The sequence below is a fragment of the Pleurodeles waltl genome, chromosome 1_2 (assembly GCF_031143425.1).
Source record: "Pleurodeles waltl isolate 20211129_DDA chromosome 1_2, aPleWal1.hap1.20221129, whole genome shotgun sequence".
Lineage (NCBI taxonomy): Eukaryota > Metazoa > Chordata > Amphibia > Caudata > Salamandridae > Pleurodeles > Pleurodeles waltl.
The window spans coordinates 330,976,287-330,998,398 of record NC_090437.1 but is presented as its reverse complement, the minus strand read 5'-3'; the positions used below and the strand labels follow the sequence as shown (position 1 = coordinate 330,998,398).

The following is a 22,112-nucleotide window of genomic DNA, read 5'->3' as shown; positions in this document are numbered from 1 at the left end:
TTGATGAGGCACCTGCTACAAGCGAATACTCCCAATGCCATGCACCACACTGCCAGGCGCACCACAGCCTGGTCCCCAACTGCCTCACCCTCACCGGACCACTACAGGGCGAACACTGGCACAGGCAGTAGCAGCACAGGAGTCGTCCTCCGCTCAATGTGGCATCTCACAACCAGCCAGTCTTGCACTCTAGGAGCCGGACGACACAGGGCCAGCCAATTAAAACACCGCCGCAGAAGGGGTACCCCCAAGGATAAGCTCAGCGATAGTCCCCAGCTACCTTTGCACGTTCAGTGCAGCACCGTCTGTCTCCTGCAGCCCAAGCGCCCTCCTCAGCTGGTCAAGCACTGACACCCTGCAGGATCCAATTCACCATGATGGGCCTCCAGGTCTGTGGGAGGGGCCACCTCCAGCTTCATGCAGGGGAAGGGGGGGGGGCAAGAGGGGTGCGGTGCCAGGGCACCACTGAGTCCAGACCTTGAAAGCCCCCCAACCCCCGACAGGGTCACTCCCCCTAACTTGTACCTCACTACCTCTTCAATCAGTTGACTTAGACTGATTTTCAAAACGCACCCGCGGCCGCCATCTTGGGGTCAGGCGCTCTTCACATGCGCTCCCCCATGGTCCGATCGCGACACCTTCCACCGGTTGTTGGTGCTCCTGTCACTCTCCCCTCCGCTCCAGGGGACTCCAGGACCCATCTGCCAGGTTCACGGGGGCCCAGGGTGGCAGGATCGTGGAGGATGCTGAATCCAGGGTGGAAGCACTCCTCTAGTGCTGCCGGTCAGCCATCTTGCCTGCCACGCCCCCCCTTCTATTTGTACCTTACATATATTCACATGCGACCTTCCCTCATCCACATGCTTGGTAGTTATACATTTGTTTACACTTGTGCTATCAAAATCTGAGCAGGGACTCCCTTCATACACATTGTACTGCCAAATATCTGAAGTATAGTGGCCTCTGGCGAAGTCAGCTTCAGTCTACTCTCACCTTACTGGTTAGAGTGTGGCTATTTTCCAGTTAATTTATTAAACTAGTTAAACTTCAGTTATGAAGGTCTCTGTTTGTACAGTGGTCATACTTCTAACTTGAACACACCCACTAATAACTGGATATAATAATATTTGCATCACGAGATAAATTTCGGTGTGTCCAACTTGATGAAACTTATCTGGGAAAAGACACGGTAAATAACAGGACAAATGGATTTTGTTGTTGCAGGCACCAAAATCTTGACGTTACGTCCAGTTTTTCGGGCTAAATTTGATATAGTTGCTATATATTGCAGCTGTGAAATTCTAAACCCAGAGGAATTTGGTGTTTAATAGGGGCAATAAGTATTGCCTGCCCTCCATGGGAATTCATAATGGAGGCCTCACGTTTTTTTTATTTTTTTTATTTTTTTTTATTTCTTGAAAGGATTACAGGCAGTCATGAGACCAATTCAGAGCTGGTAAAGCCTAAACACGGTTACTAGCCTCATGCATCATGTCACAATGTAATGTAGACCAAATTATGTTCTTTGGCGTGCTCTGTTATCCCGGATATGAACTCGATGAGTTCAAATGTAAACAACAAGCGTGCATAGCTTACTAATCAATATTTGTATTACTTAAGTTATATTTAGTTGCACATCAGATGGGTGCGTTTGCCCATTATTCATTCTACGCATATTTTATATATATATATATATATATCTCCTACTGGTAGATAGTTGGGACCTAGTTGCCATAGCAAAGCATTTTTTTGTTTTGCTGGTAACTTTGGCGCTGTTTTGACAAACCTTCACAGTTTTCAAAAATAGTTTGCCACTCACTTCAGCTGCTGTCTCTAAAGTTTCAGGGTGATTAGGCAAGCATGGGCCGACAGGAGGGGGGGGGGCCAAAACACGTTTTCTCCATCCATACGGTTTTAGACACGACTACAGCCCGAACCGTTGAATGTAATTTGTCAGAAAGCTAGGTCTTGGTTTACAATTATCTCTTTTTGTTATTTGGTGTAAATCTGTTCAGTAGTTTGCATTAAAATTATTGATGAGAAAACTGTGCATGGCAGGAGCGCTATTAAAGGTACGTTAGGACACAAGTATTTTTTAATTGTGGGTTCAGAGACACCAAACAAACTCTATCTGCTCTCAATGGGAAATTACACTTGAAAGATATTTCAAAGCAATACCCATGTTAACCTATGGGAGAGATAGTCCTTGCACTAGTGAAAACCGAATTTAGCGATATTTCATTATCAGGACATGTAAAAGACTGCTTTTTAGATACACTGCACCCTGCCCGTGGGGCTGCCGTGGGCATACCTGAGGGGTGACTTACATGTAGTAAAAGGGATTGCTTGGGCCTGGCAAGTGGGTGCACTTGCCAGATCGAACTGGAAGTTTAAAACTGCACCCACAGACACTGCATTGGCAGGTCTGAGACATGTTGCAGGGCTAATCATGTGGGTGGCACAATCAGTGTTGCAGGCCCACTGGTAGCATTTGATTTACAGGCCCTGAGCGCACACAATGCACTTTAATAGGGACTGATAATTCAAATATGCTGCTTGCGCAAATATATTAATTAGAAATGATTAATGAATGTTTGTGTTTTGAAAAATGGAAAATGTAGAAAATAATTAACGTAGGAAATAATGTGCACGTTTGAAAATGTGCCCTCGAAGATTGGCTACCAAAATTCCTGAATTATACTAAAAAGTGACTAAAAACATGTGGAACATTGAAAACGTATAAAAATAACATAGTACTATGTCATATTGAGAGATATAATGTATGTTTTGCATTATGTTTTAGAGCTTAACTTAGCCAAAGTTGCGGCCTAGTTTTGCCAGGTCTCAGGTAGAAGCTGAATATTAACGTTCAATGTAGGGATGTTGATGTGTTGAACTAACCGTGAACTGCTCATTATTTAATAAAAGCTGCTCAGCTAGAATCTTTTGCGTGAACCGACGGACAGGAGATGATGGAATCAAAATTTGTAACAGAAAGTGTGAAAAGCATACTGGATGTACTTTCCCAGGACTTGAACAATAGAGACACTGACTGGAGAAGAAGATGCAACATTTTTGATACCCGACGAGCTGGATGATTGAGAACATCGTACAATGAACCAATCGATATCCTGAGAACTGTGTAATATTAGAATTCATAGATATGGAAAATTAAAACTACTGGGTAGAGCCATAACTGGTGATCAATTGACCAATTAGGAATTGGGGGATAGTCTGGGTGACTGTGATATAATGTTGTGACAAAGGGAAAATTCGGGAAGATATGATGGACAAATGTTCGAAGCAAGACTGTAGATGAGTTTTGAAATTCTGTCATTGGGCTCATGCTCTTGAAAGCCTGATGTGATGCTGATCGACTGATGACCTGAAGATGAAGAATTACTTTGTTGCTGATCCATACCATGGATAGATAGCTATGACAATGTGACTGAATTACCTTTTGTGTCTTTCCTTTGTAGGTGCCAACTGCGCTCTCTAAATAGTTTTTCTTTTAGCTAGATGTTTTCCAAATTCATGTTCTAAACTGTTTTCGCATGAAGTCCCACATGCTTATGCTAATCTGGATTAGATGAGGTTTCTATTCTAAGACATTGACATATACAGTGACAAATGATTAATGGACTGATTTGCTAAACTCTTCTACTCATGTTGACGTACTCTTCTTTGATTCATATACTGGCTTATGCTGATGCGTTAGAATGTATTTTGTCAAGTTTTGATTAGATTATGTTATTGGTGGTCACTAATGAATTAATTTTGATTTGATTTGAATAAAGTTTGAATTAATCTTATGACTTAGTATTGTAAACAATAGGGAAATAAAATTGCAAAAAAGTACATTGAGTTGTTGTTATTCATGGCTGTAAGGTCATGGTGTGATGTGTATTAACTGTTGATTAATGATTTGCTTAATGGTTATTGATTCTTGTATATCGATTACTGAGAACACTGGTCACATCGTAGCTAGGATGCTCCATGCGAATCAAAAGGTTAATTGACCTATACGCGTCCCCTTGTAAGTTTACTTATTAAGGACCGGGTGCGCTAGCAATGCCAATCATGGGTAAACCAATTAGCAATATAATTTAGAGTGAGAGCAGTTACAATTTAGCCCTGGTCAGCAGTGATAAAGTGCCCAGAGACCTAAAGCCAGTAAAAACGAGATTCAGCACAGGATCAAAAACAGGAGGTGAGCAGCCAAAAAGACAGAGGAAATCATGCCAAGAGTTGACAGGTCTAACACATGCCACCACAGTCGTGTCTTGCCCCCCCCCCCCAACCCTCCACCCCCACCCCCCCTTCCTCTCCCCCCCAGGCCCCACATACCTGAAACCTCCTGGGCGTTCTCACCACTAAGGCGGAAGAACCTGGACAGACCATCAGTGCCGGCGCGTTCTGTACCAGGGCGTTGTTCCATCGTAAAATCCATTCCCTGTAGAGAGACAGACCACCTCAACAGTTGAGGATTCTCACCTCTCATCTGCATTAAGCATCTTAGGGGCCTTTGTTCTGTCTGAACCCGGAAGTGAGTCCCAAACAAGTAGGGTCTTAGCTTCTTCAGTGCCATGACCACAGCAAAAGCTTTCCTTTCTATTGCGTTCCACCTGTTTTCCCGGGAAAGTAACCTCTCACTGATGAAGGCTACAGGCTGATCTAGGCCCTCATCATTTAGCTATGAGAGCAGTGCTCCCACACCATGGTATGAGGCAACTGTGTGCACCACGAATTCCTTGGAAAAATCAGGAACCTCGTACACAGGTGCTGTGCACATGGCTTCCTTCAGGGTGTCAAAAGCAGACTGGCATGCCTCTGTGCAGATTACCTGACTGGGGTGCTTCCTGGAAGTCAGCTGTCAAGGGGGCAACAATGTTGCCGTACCTCATGACAAATCTCCTGTAGTATCCGGTGAGACCTGAAATGGCTCTCACCTCTGTCTGGGTCTTTGGGGGGGGGGTTTCAAGGATCAATCTTGTCTTTTTAGGCGCACCACCTCGATGCTTCCTACTTGGTGTCTCAAGTACACCACAGTCCCCTGCCCTATCTGGCACTTACTGGCCTTGATAGTGAGACCTGCACTCTGCAGAGCCCTCAACACTTCATGGAGGTGGTGCAAGTGGCCCTCCCAGCTAGAGCTGAAGACAGCAGTGTTGTCCAGTTAGGTGGCAATTAAGTTTTACAACACAATGAGGACCTGGTTGACCAGCCTCTGGAAGGTTGCAGGGGCGTTCTTCAACCCAAAGGGTATAACACAAAAGTGGTAATGTCCTTCTGGTGTTGAGAAAGCCAACCTCTCCTTTGGCTCCCCGGTTAAGGCAATCTACGAGTACCCAGATGTTAGATCAAATATGCTGAGGAACTTGGCAGATCCCAACCGGTAAATGAGCTCATCAGCTCCACGGATGGGTATGATGGCATTGAGCCCCTGGTAGTAAACGCAGAACCTCAGTCCAGGTGTGACACCGGGTGGAGCAGCCTTGGTGACTAGAACCACTGAGCTGGAACAAAGACTGTCTGAGGGCTCAGTCACCCCTAACACCAGCATCTTGGAGACATCCTCCATGATGCTGTTTCTCACTCTGGGAGTCACCCTCTAAGACTTGTGCGTAATAGGTAGGCTGTCCCAGTATCAATATGATGAGTACACCATTGGGTGACAAACTGTCCCAGTAACTGGAAACAGTCCCTCTGCTGCTTTTGGATCAAAGTAGGGGAGAGGTTTGCCCCTTTTACTGACCCATCCTGCTTTTTGAAAGACAGGAAGTTGGGGAGAGGTTCACTCTCCTCTTCCACCCTATCATCTGTGACCAAGAGCATGGTCAACTCGGACCTCTCGAAGTGCGGCTTGAGGTGGTTCATGTGCAGGACCCTCAATGGGTTTCTGGAAGTCTACATGGTCCACCAGGTAGGTGACATTACTCTTGTGCTCCTTCACCTCAAATGGATCAGACCAATGGTCTTTGAGATCATGGGGCTCTACTGGGGACATCACCCACACCTTCTAGCCATGCTGAAACTCAACCAGAGTGGTATTCTGGTTGTAGCAACGCTTCATGTCCTCATGGGTAGCTTCCAGATTCTGTTGGGTGAGTTTCCGAAAGAGGACTGTCTGTTTCCTGAAGGCCAGCATGTAACTGAATAGATCTGGGGTGGCTTCTTAGGAGCTTGCTCCCAGCCCTCCTTCACCAAACTGAAAGGCCCTCTCACAGGGTGCCCCTACAGAAGTTCAAAAGGGCTGAAGCCAACCCCCTTTTCCAGTACCTCCCTTTAGGCAAACAACATGCATGCTAACAGAATGTCCCACCTACACCTCATGGGTTTGGAGAGACCCATAATCATGTCCTTCAGAGTACGGTTGAACCTTTCAACCAACACATTGCTTTGGGGGTGGTAAGATGTAGTGAACTTGTAGGTAACACCACATGCCTTCCACGTGGCCTTCATGTACAACGACATGAAATTGGTAGCCCGGTCAGATACCACCTCCTTGGGGAAACCACATGGGTAAAGATCCCCATAAGTGCCCTGGCAACTTTGAGTGCAGTCACTGCCCTCAGAGGGATAGCTTCTGGATTCCTTACCCTGGGAACTGGTTTTGTGCCCTTTAGAGAGCTCCTTACTTTTATCCTTGTCCCCCCTCCTTCTTCTGTAGGGACTCTGCCCATCCTTGGCTGAGTCTCCCACATACAACTTCTTGTGGACCCTAGTACTTACCCAACGGTCCGCCTCCTGAGCAAGCTTCCTTGGGTCACTAAGCCTGCTGTCAATCAAGTGCTGGTGTAGCTTTGGAAAACACAGATTAGCAAGTGCTCCCATACAAACAAATTGTACAGTTCTTGATAATCTGTTACCTTACTCCCCTTCACCCAGCCATCCAGTGTTCTGCAAAAGGAATCCACACACACAAGCCAGGTCTGGGAATCATGTTTCCTACTCTCCCTGAACTTCCTTCTGTATATCACTGGTGTCAGACCATACCTAGTGATAAGGGCACCCTTCCTGGTAGTGTGGGTGAGCCCGCTACCTGCCCCTAGTGCCACAAGGTGTCCTTCCCTTCCACTGTGAAGTAGTTTCACTGGCATTCCCCTTAATCTTTCTCAGGGATCCCATGCATGCGGAGAGCTGCCTCACAGCCCTGAAACCACCTGTGTATGTCATCCTCCTTAGTTTATTCTTTCCCTAGATTCTTGGGAAGATGAACCCTTCTCCTGAGCTGCACTGATGAAACCCTGCCACCATCTGTACTGGCCTTGCCTCTAAATTCCAGCTCCTTTTAGCTCTACTCATGAGCTAAAAGCATTTTCTCTTTCTCCATAGTGATTTTCTCTCTCTCTCTGCCTCTTTTGAACCTAGCTAGTTCCAACTGAAGCTCTATCTCATGCTTCAGCTTGAGCTTCTGCAGCTCCATTTGAAGTCTCCTCGCCTCCTGCATGTCCTCCAGCTCCTCTGGGGTCAGACATTTTGAGGAAACACTGGTACTTGCCCTGGAAGGTGCCTTCCTCCCAGGCAAGTCCTAGTTATCCAGCCAATCCTCATGCAGGTTCTCCTCTTCTCCCTCCACAACAACATTCTCCTCCTCCTTTGAGTGCTGATCTGCCTCCTTTACTGCCAAGGTCTCTGAGCACCTTTTGCAGTTTCTCCTTTCTAGTGAGGCCTTTAATAGGACACTTGAGCTCCTTACAGAACTTTTTGAGCTGAGTTGCCAAATAGGTTTCTAGCCTCTCCTGCTTAAACACCAAATCTGCAGTAACTGCTTATAGCTCCCCAGACTGAGATATGATTGTGGATAATCCAACAGTTGCAAAGTTTCAAGAAGGCAAAAAGAAGAGAAGGCCAAAAAAGAGAAAAAAACAGTTTGTGGTTGCTTAATAGTCTGCAATATGGAAGTGTACACAAATCACTGTATGTCAAGTACAAATATAAGTCCTATTCTCACTGCTGATCACCAATGTTAGAAATTGGGTCTCTAGTTGACAGTGGTTTGTACCCTTTCCAGGTAGGGACCATCACTCTAGTCAGGGTAAGGGAGCCACACAGCTAAGCTAACCCCCACTCACCCCCTTCGTAGCTTGGCTCATGCAGTCAGGCTTATCTCAAAGACAATTTGTAAGCTATTTACACACACACACAATTTGTAAGTTATGTACACCCACACACGTACACACACACACACATACACTGAAAACACTACAAAAGTACTCCACACTGGTTTAGAAAAGTAGCCAATATGTATCTGAATAAAAGAAGACCAAAACAACAAAATCCAACAAACACAACCAAAGATATCACTTTTTAAAAGCTGAAATGAACCTTAATCCAGAGGATTCAATGGTTGTATCTTTTTAACACACAGTACCAGGGATGCGTCAAAAACAAAGACAATGCGGGTTGCTGAGGAGGTGAGGCACCGGAAGACAAGACTATGTGTTGGTTGCTTACTGGCAGGGGAGGTGATGCGTTGGTTCCTTACTGACAGGGTTGGTGATGCGTCTGTTCCCTCCTCGTAGGAGAGGTGATGCACTGGTTTCCAGTCATGTAGCTTGGGTTCCTTGCTGTGTTATGGGGCGATGCAAAAGTGACGCCCAGGACGGTGCGTGGTAAAATCCAGATGTTGTCAGTCCTAAAGGCTCTGCGTTCATTTTTCCACCGCAAGACCGGTACTGCGTCAACTTTCAGCTGTGGTGTGTCGATGCAAGGATTTTCTTCCTCAGGACACCAGTTTTGACTTCCAAGGGTCCAGGGACTGGATTTGGTACCACTTGGCAAGTCGGGACTCTCAACAGGAATGTCCAGGTGCTGGCACATGAAGTCTTTAATGTCCCTAAAACTTTAAACAGGAGGCAAGCTCAATTAAAGCCCTTGGAGAACCTTGGAAAGCATGATATAGAAAGCAAAGTCGAATCCTTTCACTCCCAGGATGCAAGCAGCAGGTCAGCACAACAAAGCACAGGCAGAGTGGCAATCCCTCCTGTGGCTGCTAAATCTTATTCCTGGCAGAAGGTCCTCAGTCCAGAAGTGTTCTAAAGTTGTGGTCTCAAAGTTCCAAACGTATACTAATGTCTGCGTTCGAAGTAGGCAAACTTCAGAGGAAGGTCTTTGTGGTGCATAAGAATCTGCATTTTGTGCCCTAGCCCCAGACACACTCCAGGGGTTTGGAGACTGCTTTGTGTAAGGAGAGACACAGCCCTATTCAGATGCAAGGGTCAGCTCCTCCCACCACTCTAGCCCAAGAAGACCCATCAGGATATCCAGGGCACACATCAACTCCCTTTGTATGACAGTCTAAAGTAAATTCACAAACAACCCAACTGTCATCCTGACCCAGACGTGTATTCCACAACCAGGCAGAGGCACAGAATGGTTAAGCAAGAAAATGCACACTTTCTAAAAGTGGCATTTTAAAACTTATAATTTAAAAACCAGCTTCACCAAAAGATGTATTTTTAAATTGTGAGTTCAGGGACCCCAAAACTCCACATCTTTATCTCCTCCAAATGAGAAATTACACTTAAAAGAAATTTCAATCCAATTCCTATGTTAACCTTTGGGAGAGCTAGGCCTTTCACGAGTGAAAACTGAATTTAGCAGTATTTCACTATCAAGACACGTACAACACACCACTGCATGCCCTATCTTTTAAATACACTGCACCCTGCCCATGGGGCTGCCTTGGGCCTAACTTAGGGGTGACTTCCATGTAGTAAAAGGGAACGTTTGGAACTGGTAAGTGGGTGCACTTGCTAGGCCCACCTGGCAGTTTAAAACTACACACACAGACTCTGCAGTGGTAGGTCTGAGACATGTTTACAGGGATACTCAAGTCAGTGGCACAATCAGTACTTTAAGTCCACTAGTAGCATTTGATTTAGAGGCCCTGGGCACACATATTGTACTTTACTAGGGACTTGCAAGTAAATCAAACATGTCAATCATGGGCAAACCAATTAAGACAGAGAGAACTTGTACTGGTGAGCAGTGGTAAAGTGCCCAGAGACCTAAACAGCAAAATGAAGTTTAGCACAGGAGCACTCCCTCCCCATCTAAACGTACTTTTGCAGGAAGTCTCCATCATGCTAAAGAAAGGGGAAATAGAAGAAGTCCCAAAGACTCAAAGTAAAATCGGGTTCTATTCCCATTTCTTTCTAATAAGAAAAAAATTGAGGAAGCTGGCACTCCATCTTAGACCTTCGTAAATAGAACAAATATTTAAGAAAGCAATCCTTTCGCATGATGCTTCCCTTTCAAGATATCCTGCACCTCCTCAATTGTGGGGATCACGTGACAGCACTAGATCTGCAGAATGCAAACTTTCCTTCTGCTGGGTCTGAACTGGGGTGGCATGGTGAGCAAAAGAACGATGGATTAAACCCAGATCTGTGACTGGGGGTGAATGTTTGATTGGTTCCGCATTCCGTCCATCATTTGTGTTTTGCTTTGCATACTTTCCTGTCCCAATCCACCCAAAGCATTGCAAATTCCTACAATTCAAGGTAGATGGCACCCATTACCAATTCAAAGTTCTCCCTTTCGGTCTGAAATCAGCACCTGTATCTTTACCAAATATCTGGCTCCAGTTTACTTGAGGCAAACAGTAATGCTAATTTTCCCGTAACTGGACAACTGGTTGAAAAAGGCAGCCACGTCCCAACTAGTGATGCAAGAAATGACAACCTGCCTCAGACTCTTCAGCAATCCAGGCCTCACTGTAAACAAGAAAAAATCCTCTCACACCATTCAAAACATTGACCTTATTGGTAGCGGTTTTGGATAGACCTTGGACAAGGCATTAGGCAGACTGTAGAGAAATGCTTGCTAAGGCCAGGGCTGATAAAACCAACAAAACCTACAAGCTTAAATGGAAGCGTTTCTGCTTGTGGTGTCAGGAAGCTGATGTTCATCCTATCTCATCACAACCGGAACAGCTCCTTCCAGATCTGCTTCAGTTAGCAAAATCTGGCTTAGCTCACCCTTCTATAAAGGTTCACCTGGCAGTGATCTCAAGATTTAAGAGATCTGGTACATCACCTTCGATATGGCTTAGCAGAATAATCAAACAATTCCTCAAGGGCCTTTTCAGAGTGTCTTCCCCTGTCAAGAGATGTATTAAATTAAATCTTACATAGAACACAGTAGTTCTGCAAGACAGATTAGTTATTCATTTCTTATGGAAACCTCCGTTAAGGTTTTCCAGCTTCCAAACAAAGCATAGCTTAATGGGTGGCAGCAGCTATCCAGTCCTGTCACAGTCGAGACGAAAAAGCTGCTGAAAAGCAAAGTCAAACCTCAATCTACCATGGTTGTGTCCATTACCACAGCTTTCTTTGCAGGTGTGCCTATCCAACAAATATATCGGGGAGCAATATGGACCAGCAGACACACCTTCACACAGCATTATTGCTTGGATTCATCGCACAAAAGTGATGCAGCTGTGGGAAAAGCAGTGTTGCGCAATGTAGTTCAATAAGGTGAGCCATGTATAAATGTATTTCTCATCATCCTCTGTATTCTGATAATGTTACTAAGGGATTTAACTGGTAACTACTCTGATTCAACTATGTGAATCTATGAAAGATCTAATACTGGAGAAGAAAATAAGTTACTTACCTGTAACAGTAGTTCTCCAGTATTGGTATCTTTCATAGATTCACATGCAACCTACCCTCCTCCGCGTAGGGGCTCCCCTTATTTTCAGGGTTCTTATCCCACTTGTGCTGGAAAACCTGAGGGAATAAAGCCTCTGTGGTGAGTGTTGCCCAATTGGCTGAACCTTTCTTCTTTTTAAATGACAAGGATAATTTTTTTAAGTCAATGTTTTTTTAACATTAACTGATACATTATTGCTTTATATGGGACAGTGGGACTCCAGGGGTGTGGAATTTCTATAGCCGAGGCCCAGGACATATTGTTTGGGGTCAAGAACAACATGTTTTCATGTTTATTTTGTCCTTGGGTCAAATAGTCCCAACCTGCAGCACACACCCTTTGGCTGCCAGTTTACAATACCACATTATGGAACAGTGAGGAGCATTGTCTGCAGTTAAGGTGATATTTGTGTCCATATGTTAATGCTGTTTGAACTTGTATTTATGGTTCATTAACGCAAAGGCTTTATTATTAATAGGGTGAGCGCTCTAAAGAAAATGTTGTAAGCTCGGACTGCACTACGGACAGTGGTTCCAGCATAAAAATGTGTAGACATGTTTGCAAATTTTAATAATCAGAAGCTACCTATAATGCTCCCAGAATGCTCTCTGGGTGGATGCACATATTTGCAGAAGCTTGAAAGCAAGAATGATTGTTTGCTTCCAAAATAAAATGCTCATTAACAATGCAACTAGGAAAAACATTTAGCTAAACTACTGTGCAATTTTAGGTACCCCTTCCCATTTCTTTTAAGCATCATTTAGTAAAATGTGTTGATGTATGCTAGTATTGGCAAAAAAATATTCTTAATGGAAAACTCAGTGTTACCCATTTCAGCAAGTTCATTGGAAACCTGAAAATAAACAAGCATTGGTAAAGTCAATAAGGTCTGTAATTGGTGGTCAGCTTTTTGTTTTTATCAATGTGTGTTTTGTTTTGGCAGGGTTTTTGTGAAACACTATTGTTGTGAGAGTTGCTGGGCCTTCACCATCATAACAAACACTGGCAAAACGCAAAAATATTTTTTGGTCTCAAGAAGCTCTCCTTGCCAGAGTCGGTTTTGGCAATGAGTAAAACTACTCTGTGCCAATATGCTCCTTGGGAAAGAGGAGAATGCTGTCACTCACAGTGAAGCCAGTTGATAAATAGAGAGGGAAAGAGAGAGAATTTTAATAAAAACAAAAAGTGTAGGAAAACATTTAGGTGCCCAATTCTTAAAGAAAGTGCACCCATGATATGTGTCCTTCTATTAATGCAGACTTACATCTTTCATGAATTCACAAGAATGTACAGACGTAGACTAGGATATCGTACTCATAGAAAATATTTGTGAACCACATTTTATCACGATGAAAATACACGTGTAGATGTGATCCTGCGAAAATCTGTTCAACACTTACAGGTTCACTTTCCATCCAGTCACTTCTTCCCAACCCTGGAAGAAGTTTTACTTCTGTCCACATCAATAGTAAATATCCAACCTTTCTCAGTATGGGATAAAATTAGAGACGAGCTAGTGAAAACCCCTAAAACGTGCAAGTCATTAAGTTTGTACAGACTCGAAAGGGCAGTCCAACCCTGGAACTATTGCTTACCCCTATCTCCAGGCCCAGTATGTAGATGTGCTGAAAGGTGCAAAATAAGGACATTGCTAGTATTCAAACCCTACAATAGGTTGAGCTGTGGCATAATCAGAAAGGCTATTATCCAAGCTCATATAATGAGATTGCTGCCATAATTTGTCACCACACTACATGGTACCAACTGGACAACTAGAATTTTTTACATTACAAGTAGATTTATGTAGCAACCTATCCCATGGACTTGTAGATAGTTTACAAAATTCCACACCCCTGGGACTCCCAGTTCCACGACGGAGAATGATTGAAGCACGTGAATCTATGAAATATACCAATACTAACGAACTACAGTTACAGGTAAGTAACTTTTTTCTTTTTCTTTAAAAGAAAGCCCTGAATCTTACACGCTGCCTTCAGTTAGACCTTTTTGGGGCTGGGAATCTAATCATACATCACGTGCCTCTGCTTAGGTGATTTTACATGTCTTACCTTGTAGATAAACATTGACAAGTTTATTAATTCATGAAGTTTTGACTGCTTTAGTTTTCAATCTGTAAAAATGTATTTATCAGAATTGTTGCTTTTTATCAGCATGCACACACATTCTTGAAAAATGGTCAACATATAAAGAATAGTTCTGTCTTTTTTTAGTTTAATTTGATCAACGTTGTATGTAGTGAAATGTTATTTTTTTCCTTTGATTTAGCCTCCTCTGATGCTTCTTTTTCCAATAACAAGCGATTATAATACGTTGTTTACCACCTGGAAGGCGATTGAGACTATGAATGGAAACAGCACTGCCATTTGTGATTGGCTGCTTTCTGTCAAATCCTTGCTACCATTGATCACTGAAGTTCCCCAACATATTTCACTTATTCTGGCATACCTTCTGGTTCGGGAAGATGGGGAGATCCTACGTCAAATTTTGACTGCCATCACTGATGTTGCTAATGTAGACTCGTCTCAGGTAAGCACTAAAACCTTGCATGCAGTTTCTAGATATATTTTTGTCAATTGTTAGCTTGATATTTGTTTTTAACAATCCCTTTTCTCTACATGGTCATCTTCCATTTGTAAACTGTTTGACATATGACAAGGTGAACTTTAGTGTCCAATGTAGTGGCTGAGATGGAGAGGTAATTTTTTCTCCAGACGTGCACTTGGCATTATACGAAATAGTATAAAATGTAAAATTAAAATCCACACCTAGACTGCACGTACAACAACTAACAGTTTTGGTTGTGTTTTGTATGCTTGAATGTGGTTAACAGTGCAGCACACGCCAGAGTGAGGAAGGTTAAGGGCACAGAAGACAGTGATTGCTTTTTTTGACAAGATCTGAACCAGAAGCCAAAGAATGTTGAGGTTGTATGAGGAAGTAAAAGCTGACTGTCTTGTTCAGCCTCATTATGATGTTAAAAAAACGTAACTAGTGTACTCTTCTCAGTGGGAGAGGATGCGTATTTGCCAACAAGAAAACCATGATCTGCAATACATGTGACCAAAGAGTTAACAAACAAAAATTCCACACACAGGGATACCCGTTCTGGATTTAAAATGTCCTTGGTGGACACCCATAGTTAAAAAGTATCATTGAAGTTTTTCTTCCGCTTACTGATAGGATGAGACTGAGATCTGAAGAGATGGGAGAGAGCATGCCCGGGACTTCCTCCAAGAGGTCAGGGTGGATTTTCGCTTAATGCAGAAGAAAATGTCCATGTGAATATGCTCCACTTAAGTTGATGGAGATAAACGAAGCATGAACTCTTTCAGAATGAATACAGTTCTTGATTTAATTTGAATAGCCCTTCATCCTCTAATACAGACCTTTTTTCAGGATTGTTAAACTAAGTTGGAGTCCTTGGAAATAGCTAATCAGATGGCTAGTGCTTATGAAAGTTAAATGGGAGAGAAATTGAGGTGATCCCGGAACGAGATGATGTCAAAAAGCCAAGCAGGAAGGAGAATCTTTCAACTTAGGCATGAGAAGGAAAGCAGAGCAGTGCACTTCCCGTCATACAAGTATCCCATTAAAATGAAACAGCACAGCTGTTCGAACTTAACCAACATTGTGAAGATGACACAGGTGTGCTCTGTGATGAAAGGGCCATCACAGCGTTCTAGTCCCCACACAGCTTCCCCTATAACCAAAAATGCAAAGTGAACATGAGAAAGATTAGAAGACCAGAAAAGTCTTTAAGATTCCCATCAGAGGAAAACTACTCCAAATATTTGTGATCTCCCACTGCAATGAGATTGCTTAACTCCAGTGGAGCTCAGTGAAATATCCATCCCATCAACACTAGAAGCCTTCTTCATGTAATTGTTCCTGGGGATTTTATCCAACCTTCCACTATGCCACCATTGTCCTCTCACAGCATTTCCTATGACTTCAAAAACACGGGCTCAGTCACAAAGCTTTGATTAGCCCTTCATAATTAGAAGAAGCTCGTTGACTCTCACCACACCCTGAGCAGCAATTTTCGAAAATAACTTTTTATGATTGTGCTTAGCTGACTCCCACTTCTCAAATAAAAGAGAATTTGCCTTCGAAGTAAACAATCATCCCATTAGGACAGAATTCAGAACTTGCTTTCCTACCCCATTCATTTCAAAAGTGGACTTATCTCTGCACACGTGTTTGCCCTATAAGTCCAAAGCACACTGCAGACAGCTTCACGCATATCATGCTTAAAACGGAGTGCACTCTTGGCACACTTCGCAAACACCCGTTTAAATCTTTCAACCATATCCTTATTCTGTAGTTGGTACAGTGGTGTCCTCAGAACATCCAAAATTCAAACATCACTTGGGAGATGAACTTTCATATAATTATCTGCAAGAACGCCAATCTGTACACCTTCCTTAATAGACATCAAGCAAGAAACACAAAACAGCCTCAGTGGTGGGCTCATGTAGCTATGTAACTTCAACACACCGCGACAGGTAATCATTCAAAACAAGCATTTTCTCAGAACGGTGCAAGGCAAGATGTGGACAGCCCTAGAAAACCCATTGTAACTTTTTCACCATGATCTTTGTGGCAGTAACATAATTTTCTAAGGAGTAGACACTGTAGGTAAAAGCTTTTCTGATGGACACTTGTAGTTGTATATTCCACCCCTTTAGAGTAATCTCTGGGGACCAGACTGGATCCAGAAACTTAAAAGCAGTACTCTTACTTGCCAGTCGGTGGTATCATGCAAGTCAACATATAAGTGCCACCCAGCCATGCCGTTCTTCCTGTCTGTGCCTTCAGAAATAGATCCAGAGCTTCTCCTTTGTCTTCAAGACCCAATTATTGTTGAAAAAATATAAAAAATAATGTGCAAGACAAAATGTCAAACCCTAAGAAAACAGGGTTCACGCTGTGTGGGGACTATCACTTACAGATGTCTGTATGGATCCTCATTAAGTTTGCCTTTAGCGCCTGGGGGTGGACCATTACTCCAGAACCTGTGATGAATGCACCCATATGAATCCGAAGGCCACACTGGACCGTGAGGCCAAATTTTACATCACCAAACACAAGAAGTCTCCATGCTGCGACAGATGAAGTTAAAAGAAAGGTCTTGTTTTCCAGCCCCAAAGTTATTAGTTCCTGTGGCAGATCAAGGTCACCAAGTAAATGTGTAAGAAGTCAAAGTGGGAATCGACCCCTTCCGTGCATTCCCAGAATTCAGAGAGCGTGCAAGAACATCGACATGTGTCCTGGGCTTGCTTCAGATCGCCATTGGAGCCTATTCAGAGTCTAGTCCTGATGCACACCAAGTTCCTGGTTCCATTTGCAATGTTGCAGCAAGTAGAGGCCTGCAGAGAGGCCACACTACACATGTTTTAGGACTTTAAACGTTCGCCTTAGTGCACCTTCGGGCCCCAAGGATCCACATGGGCTTCCAGTACCTTCTGTGCCACTGGTCTGTCCTCCTCAGCACCTTCTGTGCCCCTTGAACCTACATCGGATTTAGCACTTGTTCCAGGGCTACCACCTCAGCCTGTTCCCTTTGCATCGCCGCCGATGCCGGAAGAGGATTTTCAGCCTGTTGTGACAAATTGATTGTGGGATTCTGTATTGAGACGAAGTGCGTGTATGATGTAGCCTTGAAGATAGGGCTCAGTTTCTGGCATGATGAAGGATAGCTTGTTATCCTAACCATGCTTTGCAGTAGAATTCCCCCCCACCACTGAGACCTCTTGGGCTGCAGTGCTGACAGGTTTAATTGTAAACTTCCTTATCATAACTGCTAAAGGACCAAAACCATACTTACGTTGCTTGTAAACATACTGCATGTACCTTTTCATATGTGGCAGCAACTTCACATTTTGTTTTTATTTATACTGGCATCTTCATCAACTGTGCTGCTCTTAATTCATAGCGAACACAATATTGAGGTGTGCTCATCCTTGTTAAAATCTAACCATTGATCTGTGGCATGGATGTTATGATCCTTTCTTCTGGATGTAAATAAACACAGCATTTCAACACAACAAAGTTCTAATCAACATGGCGGAGTGTTCTTGTGCAAGTCACAATCTATTGTGTCAGAAGCAACGGAAAGCCGTACAGCCGATGAATCAGAAGGGAATGTTTGTTCTTCCTTGTGACAAAGTCGGCACTAGACTGGGGACTTAAATACATCTTTTATTTTTCTCAGCAGAAATAACCTTTATAGTTTTTTGGAAACGTTTCTTTGGACCTTGGGTTTTAATTTAACTGAATTACTTTTCTGTGAATGTTGGAACAAGATCAGGAGGTAAATGGAAGGCCCACGATAGGTTAATAATGAGCTGCTTGTCCTAGCTGACGCTGCATCTTTGGGCATGATAAGGGATTCTGAATGCACTGTTGCCTAGCAACCCAGTGGTCTGCCTTCTCAGCTGGGCTGTGTGCACTAAAAGCTAATGACACTTTATGGGCACTTCCCCAGCGGTTGAAAAGCTGACAAAGGCAGTAATTGAGGATATGCCATTTGAAGGTACCTTAGGTGGCTTGGCACACCATAGCATTTTGGCAGGCACATAATGCAGGTTTATTCTGCTATTTCGAGCGCCCCTTGATAGCTCTGCAAAAAATAGTACTTTCTGTTTAATAATAGGTCCAAAAGTAATGAATAGACTTTTAAAATGATAGTCATGCCGGCGAATGAGTGTGTTTGGAAGCTGGTGAATAACTGTGTGTTTTGCTTCCCTCACGATGGTTACGATCATTGGTTGGCGATTTTGGTTTTGAGGGACTGGAATGCACACAGATGGCACAAAGAAGGACTTGTATGTTTTTCAGAATGCATTGTTATGAAATCAGTATCATGGACATTTTCTGATTGCTGTCAAACGCTATGGAATGTCCCGTAAAAAAAAAAAAATCCACGATATAATGTACGTTTTTTTTTGTCAAATATTTATTATTGGAAGGGATGTTAATTTTTTTTTTAGTACAGGTTGCGCGTTTCTTTAGGGAAAACATAGTTTGTGATAATAAACACTGTATGTTGGTAACACTACCTGAAAACTCCGGTAGTTTTTCTCTGTGCTTCTTGACGGAGCTTGCGACAGATGCCTACAACATACTAGTTTTTGCCTCGGTTCTGAGAAGCATTTCGCTTCGTTGTGCAATAAGTATTTTCACAATGTCTTTGTGTAGTGGAATATTAGTAATACATGCGCTCCTCCGTTCTAGCATTTGCTGTTCTAACGTGAGATGTAGCTTGTGAAGAATTGTGTATGCAGAACATGGCACAGTGCAGGTTTTACTAGAGAGTTATGGTAAAAGTAGACCAAGTTTAAAGACGATCTGTGCCATGTAAGTATTTCGAATTATTGTTTTTTTTCCCTCTGCACCTTTTCACATCTAACGTTTGGGTGCTCTTCAGTGCGAGGGAGAGGGCACTGTTCAACACTGTCAGAAATCGCATGTACAACGTGTTCAGTTTAACAAAACTGTAGCAGGCATTACACATAGAATCTTTCATTATTCAGATCATGTGTTTTTCATTTAAAATGTTCGAGGATATGCTGTAAATAATCAAGCAATGCCGCTAAACCCATCCTAAATCAGCTGCACTTGTGAAATATACATTCAAATACAAATAAAAAGTTTAGATACCCAGGTATAAATGTTCACGTTAGTCAGTATGCTTTATCTGTAGAAATTTGAAAACCTTATTGTAATATAAATCCAGTTGACCCAGAACAGGCTCTCATGCCTCCAATAAGCAATTCCATTCAGTCTGAAGATATTTGGCAAGTACCAAGGAACAACAAGTACAGCTCACGTGGACACTCACACAGCCAACTCAAGTACAGATAGCAAGTACAAAAGTAGCTATGCTCACATCTGATGCAAGTGACCAGAAGTTATTTTAGAACTTTGACTCCGACCCCCACACGTAGCACGGATGAAATAAAGAAGAGCCAAGCATGAGGTGCCCATAAAGCCAAAGTAGAGGGTGAAAGAAGCAACAGGGCATGAAGATGGTGTTTAGGTGGGGTGGGGTGCTGGCTAGGTGACTTGTGTTCACCAGCCCCTTTGTCCAACAACCCCATCCTGAGCGGTGGGACCAGAAGATGTGGTATTTGCAGGCTGTATTGCTCGGAACTAGCAGAAAACCTCAGCAATGTATTATCAATTGGTCACTGATTAACATGCCCCCCCTGTTCTTTAAACCTTCAAGCGAAAAAGCCTTCAACAATGTAGCTCCACCCATTACAAACTTAAAATTACGTGACCATGTCGTTAAGCACCAAGGTAAGTTCACAACTATTGAGAACTCACTGGAAAACAAGAACAGTCATAATAGCTTCTTCCATCTGGAAAAACTCTGATCAAGCGTCAGCCCTGCCAAAATCGAGAAAACAGAAAAAACTACTAACTGATCCCTCTGCCGGAAGACCAAACTCCTGGTGGGTCTACTAAGCTTGGAACCAAAAGACAACCAGCTTATTTCAGAATGATGAAAAACTTAGGACAACCAATGACTTGAAAGATCAAACTTCCAAAGCGACTAAATCTGAAGCAAAAAACCCAAATCAGTGCATTATGAGAGACCCAGTCCGGATTAAATACCTCTAGGGACTTCATCATCGGATTCTCTTGCAGAAGGCACTAACTTAAGATGGCAGAACCTCCTTAGGCCGATATTGCGACCGAAAAGCAGCATCACATTGATAAGCATGAACACCTTTCCAAACTTAAAAGACCATAAACCATCCAGACCAAATAGTTTTCTGCATAGTGGGGCCCCATCTAACAGGTGCTTAGATATGTTAGCTCAGTCCATATAGAATGGCACTGCAGAGTCAAATTCAACATATGCATTTGAAATAGATGAGGAGTTATTATCCATATGCCCAGATACTCCCCTCACCTACCGCAATTAATGATTCAACAAAATCTACGCCAAGCCAGTGTTCAGATTGTCTTAATGACTCAGCCACATGGTACACGCTTAATAGTCCTCTAAATGTAAAGATCTCAGTTCTTTCTACTAAATAAGTAGCTGCTGCAAACAAACATTTACTAACTCGTGTCATGCAATCTTAAACAGAAAATAATGGAGGCCTTAAACCCTTTCCTAAATTGGGCTAAATCTAAAACAAGCAGCTCATACACCTCATTTGCTGTTTTGTTGGAGAAGTTGTCCAGCATTCCAACTATATTACTGTCAATAGTAACTGAGTTCAAAGAGCATTTTAAGGGTGGCCGGCATTCTATAAGCATCACATCAAGCCTAACTCTGTGGAAAGCTACTGTGGTAGAAGCTGAAAAACATCTTCCTCCATTAAAGACTTCAAGTTCACTACAAGGCCACTCTACTCCCTCGCTCCGTTTCTGGCTGATCAACCCATCAACAGACCTGGTTAATGTTCAGTCTAGTAAAGAGGGCAGCAAACCAGCGTCACTGGCCTCGAATCACCTTCCAAGGTAAAAGTTCTAAGAAAAACAAGGAAAGACTAAGAAAGCTTACCAAGCAAACCACAGCCCTGTTTAATACAACAGAAGCTGCAAAAATAAATTTGTAAACAGCTGTTGCGAAGGTAGATCATAATAGCAAAAACTCAATCAGATCTATACCCAATTTTTAAATCTGGCAATAATAATCATGTAATGCTTAGTGAAAACAACACCGATCATCCAGTAGCTGGTAAAGGTTAATTTTCAGTAACTCATTAGAAGATCTCAGATGTAATGGTAATGAAACAAGCATATGCGCCAAAAAAAATCAGTTCAGATACCTCCGCCTCATTAATATAGCCCTTGTCAGGATTTAAACAACCCCATAAGCCTCATCAATCAATGATGACAGCACAGCACCCTAACCACAAGTCAGAAAAAGAAGAGCATGGTGTCTTCATTTGCAGTAGCTTCAGCCATCCGAAAAACATTGGTTTTGAGATCAGCAACAGCAAAATAGGCTAGAAGCAGCAATGATTTACTTAAGAGATGAATGGGCCAAATATTGAAAGCAAATTCTGGGCCACAATCAATGGAGTGGAAATCCCATTAAGAAATAAGAGTAACATAGGCATCTATGAAAAAGCAATAGCTGTTCTAACCCATTAACATCTCTTCACAAACACAGAGGTCAACATTAGACACCTGCTCAAATAGCCCTCTCCTTTACGCCCATGCCATACAGATGTTTAGCACAAAGGAAATTATTGGAAAAAACAAACACAAAGGGCCTGATTTACAACTTGGCAGGCAGGTTACTCTGCCACAACGGTTGACGGATATCCCATGCGCCGAAATCTAAATCCCATGGATATAGTGAGATTTAGATTTGGCGGACATGGTATCCGTCACCGTGTGACGGAGTAACATGTCCGCAAAGTTATAAATCAGGCCCATAGTATTTAGAAGGCCACCTACTG

The 22,112-nt window shown here is 43.0% G+C and overlaps 1 protein-coding gene across 1 annotated transcript in view; it reads left to right on the top strand.

Moving 5' to 3' along the window:
* The window catches only part of FOCAD (focadhesin), a 1,081,710-nt gene that overhangs the window by 272,086 nt on the left and 787,512 nt on the right, over positions 1 to 22,112 (top strand). The window contains exon 11 of the mRNA XM_069239095.1: positions 13,948 to 14,208. Coding sequence (XP_069095196.1) covers positions 13,948 to 14,208 — 261 coding nt within the window. The remainder of the gene's footprint in view (positions 1 to 13,947; positions 14,209 to 22,112) is intronic.